The following is a 16,062-nucleotide window of genomic DNA, read 5'->3' on the forward strand; positions in this document are numbered from 1 at the left end:
TATTCTTGATATTTTGATTGTGATCTTAATTTCAAGCACAGACCGCATACCTTTGATTACATCGTGTCATCGTCACCATCAAAAGCGAACACACAAACAAATGACCCTGAGTCGGCATATTGATCCATTTATCGGGAATTGGGGAACAATGAAAAGGAGTAATCTATTTCAGGTGTTCCGTGTTGATGTTTGAGAAACTGCCGACAACCATTTTGATATCCGCGATGATCTGTTGGACTTCCTCGAGGTATATCCTTTCTCTTCTCGTTTCATATCTTTCGATGATATCATAAATCCACTTATTCCGCATTTCTATGGTCGGAGATAAGTGATCCAATGCTGGTGGCATCTAGACGAAGGGTCAGATCTGCCAAAAGAAAAGCCTAGCTATGCTTGAGGAAAAAAGTGAAGCTCACCTCGACATTCTGCTTGATAGTTGTCCAAAAGCCTTTCCAATTCCATCCTGCGTCTCTTTCCAATAAACCTTGAACTTCTTCAACCCATTCTTTCTCCCACGCATTATCCGATGTCCCAAGCCTTCCAATGATCATCTCTTTCACGTCTGAGATAGCTTCTTCGACCCTTTCTTGTGAATTGCACAAGGTATCGTATATCCTTGAAAGAGTGGGAGATGAGAAGAAGTTGTGATTGATTGATATGCACTAGTGAGATCCAAGACATCCGTTAAATTGCATCGTTTTTGCATCTCTCCATTTAACCAAGGTCAAAAAGACATCAACTCACAAAGTCTAAGTTGACCACTTGATGATGCCAGCCACTTGGGACGAATATGATTTCGCCTTCCTGTCACCCAATAATGATAATCAGATCGGCTCAGAATATAGACGGGATAGATTTGCTGGGTTTTCCCCAATTATACAGGTGATCAGCACTCACCTGTTGAAGTATTTTTATAGCTCCACCTTCATCTTGTAATTCCCTTACATCAAAAACCAATTCCCCATATTCGTCTTTGACCTTATCTAGCTTATCAGGAGGAAACAGCCACCATATCTTCCTTCCAACTATATTTGCTGACCATGAGTAAGATCCATATACATCTCGATGTAAAGGAGTATATGTAAGAGGTGGACCTAAATAGGTAAATCTGAAATCGGATGTTGAAGCAGAGTTTACTTCTGTTTCCGAGGTGATTATACGTGAATCAGGAGTGTAAGGTGGATTAAGCCAGTCATCTAAGCGATTACAGATTATAAGCTAGTGTGAAGGGGGAATATTTGTAATTCTGATAGATCAAGCACTTACCCCTTAGACATTCCGATACTTGATAAACCTCTTTCACTCCTCTTCCTTCCTTTTCAATCTCAGCCATCAAATGCCAATCTTTAACATACAATCCATTACCTTCATCTATGTCCCAAAGATCAAGTACTTCTCCTAGAGCTTTTTCTGTTCTTTCGAATTCTGAGAATTCTTGTCTAAGCGTATTCGCGACGGGAACAACATGATGCGCGTATTTTCGTAAAGCGGATAAATTCGGTAAAGCAGTTGAATTATCAAGATTCTTCAGACGGAAATCATGGCTTGATGACCATTTCGAAGTGGCAAATGACGATAATAGGAAGGGATGATTAGGTATAAGGTGATTACTCTGTACAATAAGCGGATCAGTTAGAGGTAAAAAACTTTGTACATAAGGGGTACATGAAATCGATTTACTAAGAAATCTTGATAAGATAGATTATCATATGTTGGAAGTTCCCTTGTCGGTGTACTAGTAATCAATCGATCTATCTCATGTTGCTGTTTGGCACTGATGCCGGCCCAATTAGGCATCTACGAGATCTCTTAAGAATTAACAAGTCGTATGGATGTGTGTTTTAGCTGAAAATTTAAATTGCTATTATAATTAGCCAGGTGGTAAGAATTCGTTAGATAGATAGATCTGATTTCAGGCACGATTCAAGCTTAAAATCTCCAAGGACAGTGATCAATATTATTAGGTATTTACGAAACTAAATCTTCTTCAAGGTTGGTTAGAAATCCATAACAATACGGCCCAAAGCTCATAGACGGATCTCAACCCACAGTAGACGATCTGAGACAGCTATAGTACCACTTAACAGTCACATGTCGTGAGATGCGATCAATTGAATACAAACTGGTCAATAATGCGATTTGAGCTTCAACGTCCTTTGACGATTCACTATCAATTATACACAGTCAAGAAGAATATATTCATCATCGGATGAATGGAGGGATAACACCCATCCAAGACGCCAAAGGTGCGAGGAGGCATCGAAGACCAGAGAATCATGCATGATTGTTGCAAGATCTCACTCTATTCCGGTACCAATTGTGACCCCCAGTCCAGCCAAGAAAAAGAAGAAGAAATCGTTCACCGTTCCTACCGCCTCATTTGACACTTCAGGTGGAGCAGAAGAGAATCTTACTCCTATATTAGTGACCGGTAAAAACGGATCATCTGGTGAACGCTTAAGTCGAGGTTTAAATTCCATAATCGAGACGCAGATTACCGGTCATGATGGCGCTCAACCTGATTCTGCAAAACCGGCAGAGTTGGGCAAAGTCCTTGAGTAAACAAATTCAGTCTCAACCCCTGTAGGAACAGCCAAATGGTCAGATTTTGTATCTCAAGCTCAGATGAATAGAATTCCAATTGCTGAATCCTCCGACGCCGAGGCTGTTCCCCTTACCTAGCCACCGTCTGTTATTCAGCATTATTCATCACGACCGGAAAAGACCCTTCGTGCCTTGGATCCAGTTCATAACGATTCGACGACAATTTTTGCTACACGCAAGACTGATGAAAAGCCCACACTAAAGACCGAAATTGAGGTAGCAAGTACACCTTCCGAGAATCTCACAAAAACCGAAACCAAGGCAGATGAGGACGAAAACAGTACCCAAACAGAGTTTCTGACATCTGGCGAAGGAGAACAGGTAGTCGTTTCTGCCATACCACAAACGATGCTCGAGGAGGATATAAATCGATCAACAGTGGTTTCATCCGGACTATTGAATGCCATTAATGGTTTAGCTGCAAGTGAACGAAGGATTTCGTTCTGCACGATGAACCATGTTAAAAGGATTGATCCAGCTCTATCTAGACCTGGTAAACTAATTTATCTTCAAATAGCTGTATTGCACGTATCAATAATTGGAAATCAAATTCAGGTCGGTGTGATGTATGGGTAGAATCCACTTTCCACTACTATAAGAAATAAAGCTTACGACTTAATCGAATACTTTTATCGACCTGTCAAATCCACTGGAAACAAAATCATTTATCCTTTTATCAAATCTCATTTGGGGGATGAACATGGGAAAGAATTGTCAATTCCAGCAACTGATGATAGTCGTCTTAGCAATTCGCCTACCATAATTACAATTTCTGCCTCCACCCCATTTCACTTCGAATGATATTGGCAGAATAACAAGTACTTCAACTCTCAAAACTTCAATTACAGAGTAAGACGCAGTCTCATATTCTTCCAATGGTGATACAAAAGAATGGGATAATGAGGAAGAAAAAAAAAAGAAGAAAAAGAAAAAAGAATGGATAAATGAATTGGCTAATCAATTTGCGGATTGCCTTCCTGAAAACAAATTGACTATTTCATCTTTACAAGGTTGCTTGTTGGGATACAAATGTAATCCAGCTAGAGCTTCAGCGAAATTTGAAGAATGGGTACAAGTTGGTTGTCCGCAAGGACTTGAAATGATCAGACGATTTATCTATGAAAAATATCATACTAGAGATCGAGAAACATTCATAATGAAGTAACAGATTACGCGATTATACCTGTAGAATATTCATTCGATGTACATATGCATAGTCATATTGCGACTCATAATGCCATTCATATGCGAGATTGTGCCTCTGCGTAGAAGGATCCAGTGAACATTAACGTGAAATGAATGATCTTTCCATATATGACATCGAACCAACTAAATTACAACGGAAAAGTTATGTTGCCTAGGATGGCACCTTGGCAAGTGATTTTTCTTTACTTAATTTGCCGTTCATTTGACGCGCAAATCTTTGTGTGGATCGCAGTGTTGAGGAATTGTTCAATTTACCCGGCCAATCTTACCTATGTATTTCTACCAGCTTTGTTTGGACCCGCAAGTGAACAAGGCATTAGTGTTGATCCAAGTCGCCCATTTCTTGGCCTTATATTGCTTTTAAGACAACCACCTCTCCGCCGCTTCTAAGGCTTTATCATATTCTTCAATTACACTTGGTTTAGGAGTAATTGGTAATGGTTTATCCCATCCATGTTTTTCTCCTTTTACTTCACTAAATTCAACTTCCTTATTTAAACTTTTCAATTTATTAACAAAATCTAATCCTTCTTGACGTAACATATCATATTCACAAATAGTAATCCAGACAGGTGGAAGTGAATTTAACAAATCATCAGAAGCTAAAACAGGTGAAATTCTAATATCCTTTCTATCTATTTCTATTAGTGTATTACCATTTTTGTAATTTCCGGGAAGATAAGAAAAATCAAATAATCTAGTCAAATTAGTTGGTAATGCATTTTCAGGTTTAATCATATTTTTAATTTTTTCTTCTCTTGAAATATTATAATTCAATGAAGGATAAAAAAGTATTATTCCTTTAATTTTAGGTATTATTTGATTTTTTAATGAATTTTTATATCCCCATTCATTTGAATTAGTTTTTAAAGAATTTAAAATATTTAAACAACTTAAAGCTAAATTACCACCCGCTGAAAATCCACTTAATAAAATTTTATCTTCATTAATATTTAGATCTTTTAAATTATTTCCTATATAAATAATTGATGATAAACAATCTTCAATTGGTATTGGAAATGGAAATTCAGGTGAAAGTCTATAAGAAACTGTTATGAAAATAAATTTTGATTTCTCAATTGACATTTTTGCAAATAATGAATCATCTGTTCCTTGTCCGATAACAAATCCACCTCCATGAAAATTTATTAAACAAGGTTTTGATTTTAATTTATAATTTTCTTCTTTATCCTCTTCTTCTTCTTTTGGGAAATAAATATCTAATCTAATTGATTTTTTTGACTGATTTTCAATATCACCGAAAATTGAATCGATATAAATTGTTTTATTGGGTGAAGGTACTATAGGTGGAGCATAATACATTTGTAGTAAACTCAAACCCAAAGATCCTGCTTGACGAAGTAGTTTAGCTTGAAGAAGGAGAGACCATTTTGATGGGATCGAATTGGATTTTTGAGGATCTTGATCTGAGTGAGTAAGGGATGTCATGTTTCGTGACCAGGTTTACTCTCTATGATTGAATCCCACTGAAATTGCTCGGACTAAAGAACAGATGAATTTACATTACAAATTATCTCTCTCCAGTGCACTACTGATACTAGCTGATACAACATACCGTGCTGAGTGGACGTTAACTACCTAATTCAATCCCACGGCGGCCGGCTGTCGGTAGGGAGCTTGAGGAGTTAGCTGGAATCAGGGTAAGAGAGTAAAAATGACGTAGAATTTCAGACACGTTGTCCCTCCCTCCTATTTCCTAATTCCAGCTCCTCGCTTTCGCTTTCGCTTTCCTATCATCATTTTTGAATCATTCGCCATAACAGTTAGTTTTCAATTTCGTTGTAACAAAGGACGTCATGTCATCGTTGATGAACATGCTCATAGCTTATGCACACGCAGGCTCAGCTCAGTAGAAACCAATGGAAGGGACAATGCGCGGGGATGCTTGGTTGTCAAGCGAATACAGGAGAATGAACCTGTATAGCACATTTCTCATCACTTAAGATAGATCTACCTGAATGCGGCACCTTGAACCCCTATCCAGTGGCGAATGATCATTTTGATATTGAATTAGCCCCACACCAACATTACAAACGTTCATTGATGCTGACTCACAGGCCACCTACTGAATCGTATCTACTCTTTATCGCATTTTCTCAAATCGCAAGGAGGGTAGCTGCCGCTCCGCACAAATAGGAGCCGATATGACCGTGTCAGCCGTTCAGCATATCTCTCACGCAGAAGATACTTCTAATCCTCTCAAAAAGCTTGGGCACGTGATCAAAAGTAAGCTACACCCAGACAAGGATAAAGAAAGCGCATACAAAGTATTTAATACGACTGAACAAGGTAAAGCCTCAAAACGTACTGAAGAGAAAAGGCAGGAGAAGGGAATGAAAGAACAAAGAGCGAACGAGGAAATTCAAGGAGTAATCAGGAGAAGAAATGAATCAGATGAATTAGCTATGAAAACAGAAAGTCGCTCTAAGCAAGAACGATACGGTGAATTAGAGCATCCTGGTGAATTCTTTTCTAATCGATGAAGTAGTGGGTTTACCAGAAGGTAGACAAGTTACATTTAGAGCAAGAATACATATCCAACGTGAAATCTCATTAAATCTTGATTTTCCGATCCTTAGACATAGGGGTTTCACAATTCAAGCTCTTTTAGGTAAAAGTTCATCACAACACATGATAAATGGGACACAACGTTTACCAGATGAATCTATCGTTCAAGTATCTAATATTTTAACAAAACCACCTATACCTATAACTTTATCAGTTGATACACCTTTAGAACTTTCAATTGAAATCATACACGTAGTAGAAGTGATCGAAAATATTCCATTTGAATTACATCATGGGGAACCACCTCTTTAGCATTCAAGACTTCATAATCGTACTTTGGATTTTCGACATCCTACAAATCAAGATATTTTAAAAATTCGTTCAAATTTACTCAAAATATTTAGAGAAAAATTGAATGATTTAGATTTCATAGAAATCAATACGCCTAAACTTCAACCTGCTGCAACTGAATCAGGATCGGAAGTGTTTAGAGTGAATTATTTGGGTAGGAAAGCTTTTTTAGCTCAAAGTCCTCAATTAATGAAACAGATGGCAATTTCTGCAGATTTTAGAAGATGTATGAGGTAAGTCAAATAAAAATTTTGCTCTCGGTTTCAGGTTCGTGTAAGGCTCCTTTACTCGCTTATTAAAAGAAAACTTCAGCTAATCAGGATTTTGACGTTCCTAGGTATGACCAGTTTTTCGTGCGGAAAATTCCAATACACATCGACATCTGACCGAATATACTGGATTGGATATGGAAATGTCCTTCGAACAAGATTATCATGAGGTTTTTCAACTTTTAGACCTAATAATGAAAAAACATGTTTAGAGCTTTAGCCAAAATGAAAGAAACAAAATTAGCCCCTAAATATGGATATCAACTCAAATGGACATTAGACTTCCCTTCTTCCCTTGAAGGAGCGATTGAAGCTACTGTGATAGCTGCATTATCCGCTGTAACTGGAGAACCAGTTACTTTTGGAGCAGCAGTGGCAGAACAATTTTTAGTTACGAATGGAATTGGCAATTTAAGATCAAAAATGATGGATAGAACATATAGAGGAATTTTGAAAAGTTTGAGTCTTGATAAGAAAGTAGGATTTAGGGGATTTTTCAAAGTTGTAGGTGAAAAAACATATATACGTTATCCTAAGGTGATATTAGAGTGACCGAGTTTAATGAAATTATAAAATTCTTTGAGGATTAGGCTCGCCTCTATCGTATATCGAATTGGCAGGGTAGTTTATATGTATCTTTGGTTTATATTCGTATAGTATCATTGTTGATGTTTCAGGTACAATTCATGGATACAAAATACAGAGTAAAATTCGAAATCTACACACCGCATACTGGTTTAATGAAAGGTATAGAGGATAGCAAAGCTCTGCAGCGTATCTTTCTCTATATATTCCATTTCATTTGATTTAGCTTGTCGGCGTCCTCCGTTTCTTTCCTCATGCCACTGAAGAACATCTAAAAGTTACCCGATATGGTAAGTGAAATAGAGTTGATGAGAAAATCGATTGGGTCAACTGACGTCATAACGTCATCGTTATATTTCGCTAATTCAACTCGATTATCCTTTATGATACATATCCTGCTCCTGCTCCACTGCCTAGATAAATATTGCTCACTCAAATAAAACAGTCTAAAATATACTATATATCTTGATTTCCTTTCCACTTTACGCAATAGATTATTTTACCTTACGACAGCCAATCGAATCTACTTATAATTCTAAGTGTGAGTTGCGTCAGCGATCTACTCCCTGTCCGACTGATTAGTGAGCATCATCACGGTTATAACTATACATATAAGAATACCGGTTTGATCATTTGCTATTAATTCTCTTTTCTCTTCCTTATAAGCATTAACAAATCAATAAATTTCTTTCAGAAACAACTTAATCACTTCAGACGCATAACTAGTATAAACACAAGCAACCATGTCTTCTCTTCCTCCCAGACAACCTCAAGTGAGTTAACAATCGTTGATATGGAAGGCCGAAACGATTTGATCAAGTGCTGACAATTCAACCTCTTCTTAATTATTCTTCCGTCTGTCCGATCGATCTATTCCCTTCCTCTTCCTTTTGACTTCCATACCCTACCTACCCTCGCGCTCCGTTACCGTGGATCATTGTTGTACTCGCTTTCAGTCCGATCCCCACAACCTCTCTCACGCTGGTAATTTGCAACAAGCTACCAAAAATGTCAACCGATTCGCCAAGCGAGACCCAGCTCTCTACCCTCTCAGTATCATTGTTACTGGTATCTTAGGTGTAGCTGGATACTTCTTGTGAGTATTATCCTCACTCCCCACAGACAGCTGTGTCGCTTCATCCTTCCATATTACGAGGAGGTTGAGATAACTGCTCGGAAGCATTCGGATGAATGCGGGTGGAATCGCTCAAAACCCGAACCTTACTGCCATCACATGACAAACGTCTCTTCATTCACATAGCTGACGCACATTGTCCCATAGCATGACCAAGGCCTCTGAGCCTGACGCCACTCGACAACTCATGTCCTCCGGTATGGTTAACCCATGGGATCACAAAGACAAGCAAGATATCGGAACATCGTGAGTTTCGTCAGCCCTACTCTGTCTTGGCTCATACCGCCCGAATCTTGACTCGCGACTAACTTCCTTTGTTCTTCGACGTAGTGCTGCTGCTCAATTCAAATACCGATACAAGACTCGAGACGGTCACTTTGAGGATGCTCATCCTACCTTGAATCATACTGTTGAGCAGGTAAGTCGGATCCAAGTTATCTTCCCATCAGAGTCCTAGCCCTTTTTCTCTTCACCCTCTTTGGCGTGGTATTTCTGTAGAAGGGTCACTGACTCTCTCACTTGTGTTATGGTTGAGGTTCACAGCTCAAAAAAGATACTTCGCACAAATACTCAACCGCCTAAACATCCTACAACCTCGGAATATTATGATCGTATTGATCAGGACGGTATGAATCATGGGAAAAATCAAGAAAGGGATATCTTTGGATATAGGTTTGAATGGCCTTTTTAGTTTTTGTGGAAAAACAATTATTAATACATCATTTTGCATTGAGCGCGTTTGGGTGAGATGAAACGGAAGAAGTAACAATTATCAAATATACTGTATCGATTATATATATGAAAGAATGAATGTTTCGTATGAAAGCTGGTATAGATGCTGCCCTTCATTAGCCAAAACCAGTTAGTCGATACTCGAGTATGACGTAAAACGTATTGCTGCCATGACATTACGATTGGATCGTAATCTACTATATATTTGGATATTAGGGTGATTAGAATATTCAATTAGGGTTTCAATGGTGATTTCCGGACGCGTGTCACTTTGCATTGTGATTTCACGCGGTTTTACATGGTGCACGGTCAAAGCTCAATTCAAGTGATTCTCAGCTTAAATACGATACAATAGATACATATACTTACTCCCTTACAATTCAAATACAACAACACATCGAGATCTCACAATGCAAAGCAGACAAAGCATGCTGATTTGAGAGATACTGCACTCAAGTAATAGCCTGTTTTGATCGGGGAAACAGCCATCTAGTCCAATCGAGTCTCTCATCAAAGGGAATCATTCTTTAGTCAATCCTCGCCTATATCACATCTCACTATCCCTCTCTCGACTTCACCTTTTCTAAGTTTCCTCCTGTCGGCTTATCTTCCGATTCAACTTCACCTCCTTCCCAATTCATCATGGCTTATCGACCTCCTCAAACTCAAGGCCAAGGTCAACCTGGTCCTTCATCAACCAACTTGAATACAAATCCAAGTTTACAAGGAGGTAATGGTAATGGAAGAGTATCACCTATGCCAAATGTACCTTCTGTTTCATCTCAAAATTTAGGTCAACCAGGATCAGGATCAGATGTTGGTATGATACCTAGTCAAAACTCATCAGGTTCTTTACATCCTTCTCAATCTGGTTCTGCTGGTCAAATTCAAAATCAAACACAAACACAAGGAGGAGATAAAGGACCTGATTATGTTTATTTTGAAAGAAATCCTTCACAATTTGGTGAATCAATTCAAGGTAAAGCAATGGCAGCTAAAATGAAATTAGAATTATATTATAAAGAAGCTGTTGAAGGTGTTGTAGGACGTAAAGAACGGTGAGAAAACATTTCATTTTGTAATCATCATTTCGCAATTTCATACTTCATTTCTACATACTTTTCACATAGCCCTACCTTCAGTCGTTCCTTCCACGCATCATAACTTCACTTGCCTCTCCAGCGCTCGTGCTTTACTGGAGATGAGAAACCGTTTACTTCCTTGGATGTATGATACAACCAATGATTATCAATTAAATGTTCCCTATTACCTGATGCGGCACTACTTCTTCATTCACCACTGTTACGAAAGTTTCGAAAATGTCATTGCTAATGATTGTGTGGCAGACGCACAACTTTGGAAAAACAACTTGCAGGAGACGCTTTAACTCCAGATAGCTTGAAAGCTAGACAATTGATAGCGCTGGGAAGAAGGGAAAGCAAGTGAGTTGTATTGTATTGGAACATTGTGATATCTAACTTTTCCTCGCTAAATCTCATCCTAATGTCATAGTTTCTTACGACTTCGACGTACTCGAATTGGACTGGAAGATTTCAGAACAGTCAAAGTTATAGGTAAAGGTGCATTTGGTGAAGTGAGATTGACACAAAAAGTGGATACTGGTAAAATATATGCTATGAAAACTTTAAAAAAGAATGAAATGTTTAAGAAGGATCAAGTGAGTTATTTATGTCGTTCACAATACGAGTATTCAAGGAAGATCTTTTCAGCTGTATCAAGTGCTGATAGAGATTTCTTTTAGCTCGCCCACGTTCGAGCGGAAAGAGATGTACTTGCTGAATCCAATTCGCCTTGGGTTGTTCAACTTTACTATTCTTTCCAGGATAGTCAATATTTATATTTGGTTATGGAATTTTTACCCGGAGGCGATTTAATGACCATGTGAGTGAAAATCCAGAGATGAAAAGCCGCAATCATCTGACTGTCATATATTCAGGTTAATTAAATATGATACGTTCTCGGAAGATGTGACTAAGTTTTACATGGCAGAATGTATTTTGGCTATTGAGGCAGTTCACAATCTTGGTTTTATCCATCGGTACGTTTCTTATCCTTAATTCCGTTTAAGAAGATGCTGTGCTGACACACAAGAGGATGTTTCAGAGATATTAAACCGGATAACATCTTGATAGACTCAATGGGACATATCAAATTATCAGATTTCGGTTTATCGACAGGTTTCCACAAACAACACGATTCTTCATACTATCAACGATTGCTAGGTGGAGAAGGTAATCAGACTACGCGACCTCAAGCTGGAAATGCATCTAGAAATAGTGTTATGGTCAACGCTATCAATCTAACGATGACTAGCAAACAAGATATAGCTACGTGGAAGGCCAATAGAAGGAAGTTGGCTTATTCTACTGTTGGTACACCAGATTATGTGAGTTCAGCGTTTTGTCTTGATGTAGAACACCGACTTTTAGGTAATACACCAAGCCGTCATATGATACGCCATGTAGAGATTGAGTAGATGTGGTTTGCTGACACTTCGTATAACGAGTATAGATCTCGCCTGAAATCTTCTTGCAACAGGGATACGGAAAAGAATGTGATTGGTGGTCATTGGGTGCCATTATGTTCGAGTGTTTAGTCGGTAAGCGTGACTTCCGCTAAATGCAGGTGAATGACCAACTGAATCGTTTGTGACCTTAGGATATCCACCTTTCTGTTCCGAAAATGCGCACGATGTTTATCGAAAGATCATTGACTGGAGAAATCACTTATTCTTCCCTGATGATGTGCATCTTAGTCGTGAAGCTGAAGATCTGATCAGGAGGTGTGTAGATTTGCTTATGATGACTGCCACAGCCGGAATCTTAATTATATGCTGACTATTGCTACCATGTAGAATGCTTTGTGAAGCGGATAAGCGTATGAACGTAGAACAATTGAAAGCTCATCCGGTGGGTGCATCTAATTCGGATCAATCTTGGCGTTCACTTGCTTACTTATACTGGCCTGATTAGTTCTTCTACGGAGTTGATTGGTCGACCATTAGAGATATAGATGCGCCTTTCGTGCCTCACCTTCGTTCAATCACGGATACTTCCTATTTCCCAACAGACGAATTAGATCAAGTGCCCGAAGTACCTACAGGAGCAGATACAGGAGCGGATGCGAAGAAGGATCTGGCTTTCTTGGGTTATACGTGAGTTTTTCGAGTTCTTTCCAAGTGAATTAAAGCCAAACTAACCATTTTTACTGAATTGCAGTTTCCGTCGATACGAGATGCTTTAGTGAGTTGATCAAGTGATCAATAATAAGCATAGACATGTGTGCATGAGAGGGTGAAAAGGAGTGGCAGATTTATGTTTGTATAGATAATTATGTGAGTATGAATTTATGTATATGACACTCTTTTAGAAAGAATGTGCAGTACGATATAATAGTATGATCCGACCTAACGGAGATAACTCTTAAATAATCACCGAGATCTGAATCAGAATCAAAATCAGAATCAGATTACTGATGGAGGCTGTGTGTGTGTCTGTGAATATTTGATGGTGAACAACGATCAATAAACGATTTGAGAACAGGGATATGAGATTGATTGAGATTTGAGCTTGTGTGGTTTCTGAAACATGCGGGATGTTACCATCAGTTAAATATTTATCAGTCGACATAATTCCCTTCCCCCGTCTTTCATTCTATCTCCAATGCTATTGACCATTCCGTAAGAATATTAATCATGATAATTCCATACATTGTACCAGGATATTGACTTTTAATTTATGGATTCAAGGTGGGTGTGGAGAAGGACTCACTCCTTTACGAATGATGGGAGAATTGAAATAAAGAGTATAACTGTCATTTACGGTCAAATTTGGAAATAGATCTGAACTGTGTATTACTGATATGCATAATACTTCAGGTAACAACATATTGGATACAGTCATGTATCCAAAGTCGAGGTAAGGTTGACCATCCTTTGATACACGCGGTATATCAAGTGATTTTTGATGGTGAAGAAGGTGATGATAACGGAAGGGACGGTCAAGGCGCCACGATCAAATTGTCTAGTCAGGTCTAGTCAAGTTGAGTCAGCTAAAAATTTATCATTGTATCAACAGTGAGAGAGAATGATGCGGCAGATGAATCCATATCGTTTCTCTCTTTCTTTTTTTAATCCATATACTGTATTTCATTCCACCTCAACCTTGACCGTTGCATATTTACACATACACGAAACGATGTTTTGGCTATTGAACGTGATATACGATTTTCTCATTTCACTCTTTACAAAAGGTAGAAATGGATCAATTCGAAATGCTACAATATCAGATGGAATAAGAATCATATTGGTAACTACATTTTTCGCTTTCGTTCAGAAAACAGTCAATTCAGCCTTCAAGGTATTTACAGATGGTAAGTCTTCGTCAATTACTTAAATATACGTAATTCGTAGTACAACCTTCTTAACATTTTATTCGTTAGGTATGTCAGTTACAGCTGAAATACATGCGCCTGATGAAATTTATTATTGGATTGAAGAATATCTTATGAAACACTCTTCAGTATCGAATATTTCACTCAACTTAGATAGACATTCACAAAGTGAATCAACCAGTAATCCCAATATCCACAAGGCAGATGATGGTTCGAAAATGTACTTTTTCAAATACCTTTGGGATACGATATGGCCGACTGGAAAGACAGTTCCCCGAACCCTCATAATATCTTCAAAGAGGACTAAAGGAAACAAAGATTCGCATAAGAAGAGAACCCTCACAAGAGGTCGGGCAAGCACCGGAGACAAGGATACAGAGAATGATAGGAAGATTAGAATCAATATGACCCCAAGTCTAGGTGAGTTTTATACTCACCATGTTTCCTCCTGTCCAGGAATCAATGATATGGCGGTATCCGAAATGCTGATCTAGATATTAGATGTCATTCAACAAGTTCAATTTGGTAATCGTACAATTCAAGTCAAGGTAAAGAACAACGAGGTTGGATCTCGGATTGACGGAGAAAAACGTACACTGGTAATTTCGTAAGCTTTTTTGATTAAGCTCAAACATATGTGGAATTTTACTGACACTTGTGGCGACGCACTGATGAGCAGATCGTTGTTCGGAACCACCAATACTTTGATGAGCTTTATACGTGCTGCCAAAGATGAATATTACGCCAACTCTTCTAGTTATGTATCCATTTATAATGCTCAAATGACGACGTACTCATCGGAATGGACCCGAGGTGCCGTGCAGACTATCAGACCTTGGGATTCCGTGTTCCTTCCTGAGGGTATGAAAGAATGGTTACTCAAGGATTGTCAAGATTTCTTGGACGAGTATGAGTTTTACCTCAAACGGGGTGTTCCTCATCGTAGAGGCTACCTGCTGTATGGCGAACCAGGTAGCGGAAAAAGTAGTATCAGTGAGTTTATTATTAACCCCAGTGGCAATGAATGGAACATGCTCATCAGGACAAAATAGTCAGCGCTTTGGCGGCGAAGCTTAAGTTAGATATTTACGTGATCAGTCTTGGAGCAAAAGGGTGGGTGGCAAAATCCAAACCGTCCGATACAACCGGTTCCTTGAAGTAGTGCCGCTAATTGTGATCTTATTTGACTAGTCTGGATGATGAAAAACTCAATACGCTCCTGCAGAACTGTCCTGACAAGTGCTTGCTTCTGATGGAAGATATGTAAGTTCTCTACTTTCCAGTGTTGCGGCAATTCAAGCTGATCTTTCATCTATTTGATTTTGTAGTGACTGCGCTTTTAAGGCGAGAAATCTTCTCAAACCGTCAGAAAATGTGTCGAGTACGACCGATGCTGAGAATCTGGAAACTGACCAGCCGAAGATAAACGGCACCTCTTCGAACAAGAGAAGAAAATCAACGGCGGACGAAACTTCCTGGCAATCATCATCAATCACTCTCTCGGGCTTACTGAATGCTATAGATGGCGTGGGAAGCTCAGAAGGAAGATTATTGTTCTGTACAACAAATTGGAAAGATCATATTGATAAAGCCCTATCTCGATCTGGTAAACTCATATTGAGATTTCATTGCAGATCGATTATATACCTCTACTGACTGACCCATTAGGCCGATGCGATGTCTGGATGGAATTCAAGCGCGCAAATAAACAACAAGCACAAGAGTTGTTTGTTTACTTCTACAGTGCTCTACACGATACGAATTTGAACGGCAAGGTGCAAGATGCCGATTCCAAGATTGACAATGACTTCAACTGTACCGGAAAGCACACTCAGGACGTTCAACTGCTAGCTGAGAAATTCGCATCGAAGATACCTCACCATCAGGTATCGGTTTCGGCCCTCCAAGGCTATTTGATGAGATACAAGCGAAACCCTTTCGGAGCCGTCGAAAACGTCGAAGAATGGGTGGCAGGTGGTTGTTCACAGAGTCCTGCTATTACAATCTTTGGAAATGGATCAGATTTTTAGCGCGCGATGAGGAGGATGGATCAGTTAAGGGGAGAAGGGCATATTCGATAGTGCCACAGAGCTTTGCAGATGTGAAATAGCGTTGCGATATCGTCTGTCAATTCTGCATGAAAAAGATATGTATGAATAAACATAGCGTTCTTCTGTTTTGGCAAATGCGAGCGACTGCCTCGACTGCCTACGATCAATTCACAAATTGTTCACACAC

At 38.9% G+C, this 16,062-nt stretch overlaps 7 protein-coding genes across 7 annotated transcripts; 5 read left to right on the forward strand and 2 right to left on the reverse strand.

The window, feature by feature from the left end:
- Positions 1–163: 163 nt before the first annotated feature.
- I206_105191 (uncharacterized protein) lies at positions 164–1,797 on the reverse strand (the record flags this gene model as incomplete). The annotated part of the gene is made up of 6 exons (XM_019155640.1): positions 164–349; positions 417–662; positions 745–804; positions 898–1,196; positions 1,267–1,612; positions 1,681–1,797. The coding sequence occupies 6 exons, from the start codon at positions 1,795–1,797 to the stop codon at positions 164–166; spliced, it is 1,254 nt and encodes a 417-aa protein (XP_019011794.1).
- Positions 1,798–2,280: 483 nt separating this feature from the next.
- I206_105192 (uncharacterized protein) lies at positions 2,281–3,209 on the forward strand (the record flags this gene model as incomplete). The annotated part of the gene is made up of 3 exons (XM_070203075.1): positions 2,281–2,550; positions 2,683–3,097; positions 3,160–3,209. The coding sequence occupies 3 exons, from the start codon at positions 2,281–2,283 to the stop codon at positions 3,207–3,209; spliced, it is 735 nt and encodes a 244-aa protein (XP_070059176.1).
- A 961-nt stretch (positions 3,210–4,170) lies between these two features.
- I206_105193 (uncharacterized protein) lies at positions 4,171–5,259 on the reverse strand (the record flags this gene model as incomplete). Its single annotated transcript, XM_019155638.1, has 1 exon — positions 4,171–5,259. One exon carries the CDS (start codon positions 5,257–5,259, stop codon positions 4,171–4,173), a length of 1,089 nt encoding a protein of 362 aa, XP_019011792.1.
- Positions 5,260–5,975: 716 nt separating this feature from the next.
- On the forward strand, positions 5,976–7,511 carry I206_105194 (uncharacterized protein; the record flags this gene model as incomplete). The annotated part of the gene is made up of 4 exons (XM_070203076.1): positions 5,976–6,273; positions 6,320–6,600; positions 6,652–6,923; positions 7,172–7,511. The coding sequence occupies 4 exons, from the start codon at positions 5,976–5,978 to the stop codon at positions 7,509–7,511; spliced, it is 1,191 nt and encodes a 396-aa protein (XP_070059177.1).
- Positions 7,512–8,287: 776 nt separating this feature from the next.
- On the forward strand, positions 8,288–9,261 carry I206_105195 (uncharacterized protein; the record flags this gene model as incomplete). Its single annotated transcript, XM_070203077.1, has 5 exons — positions 8,288–8,317; positions 8,501–8,640; positions 8,827–8,925; positions 9,010–9,097; positions 9,223–9,261. The coding sequence occupies 5 exons, from the start codon at positions 8,288–8,290 to the stop codon at positions 9,259–9,261; spliced, it is 396 nt and encodes a 131-aa protein (XP_070059178.1).
- Positions 9,262–10,053: 792 nt separating this feature from the next.
- On the forward strand, positions 10,054–12,675 carry I206_105196 (uncharacterized protein; the record flags this gene model as incomplete). Its single annotated transcript, XM_019155635.2, has 11 exons — positions 10,054–10,469; positions 10,758–10,853; positions 10,924–11,089; positions 11,174–11,313; positions 11,369–11,470; positions 11,536–11,818; positions 11,944–12,031; positions 12,091–12,214; positions 12,287–12,341; positions 12,405–12,586; positions 12,651–12,675. The coding sequence occupies 11 exons, from the start codon at positions 10,054–10,056 to the stop codon at positions 12,673–12,675; spliced, it is 1,677 nt and encodes a 558-aa protein (XP_019011789.2).
- A 953-nt stretch (positions 12,676–13,628) lies between these two features.
- Positions 13,629–15,854, forward strand: I206_105197 (uncharacterized protein; the record flags this gene model as incomplete). Its single annotated transcript, XM_070203078.1, has 8 exons — positions 13,629–13,803; positions 13,873–14,244; positions 14,326–14,431; positions 14,504–14,817; positions 14,877–14,937; positions 15,016–15,087; positions 15,153–15,430; positions 15,493–15,854. The coding sequence occupies 8 exons, from the start codon at positions 13,629–13,631 to the stop codon at positions 15,852–15,854; spliced, it is 1,740 nt and encodes a 579-aa protein (XP_070059179.1).
- Positions 15,855–16,062: the final 208 nt, after the last annotated feature.

Source organism: Kwoniella pini, chromosome 7, assembly GCF_000512605.2.
Source record: "Kwoniella pini CBS 10737 chromosome 7, complete sequence".
NCBI lineage: Eukaryota > Fungi > Basidiomycota > Tremellomycetes > Tremellales > Cryptococcaceae > Kwoniella > Kwoniella pini.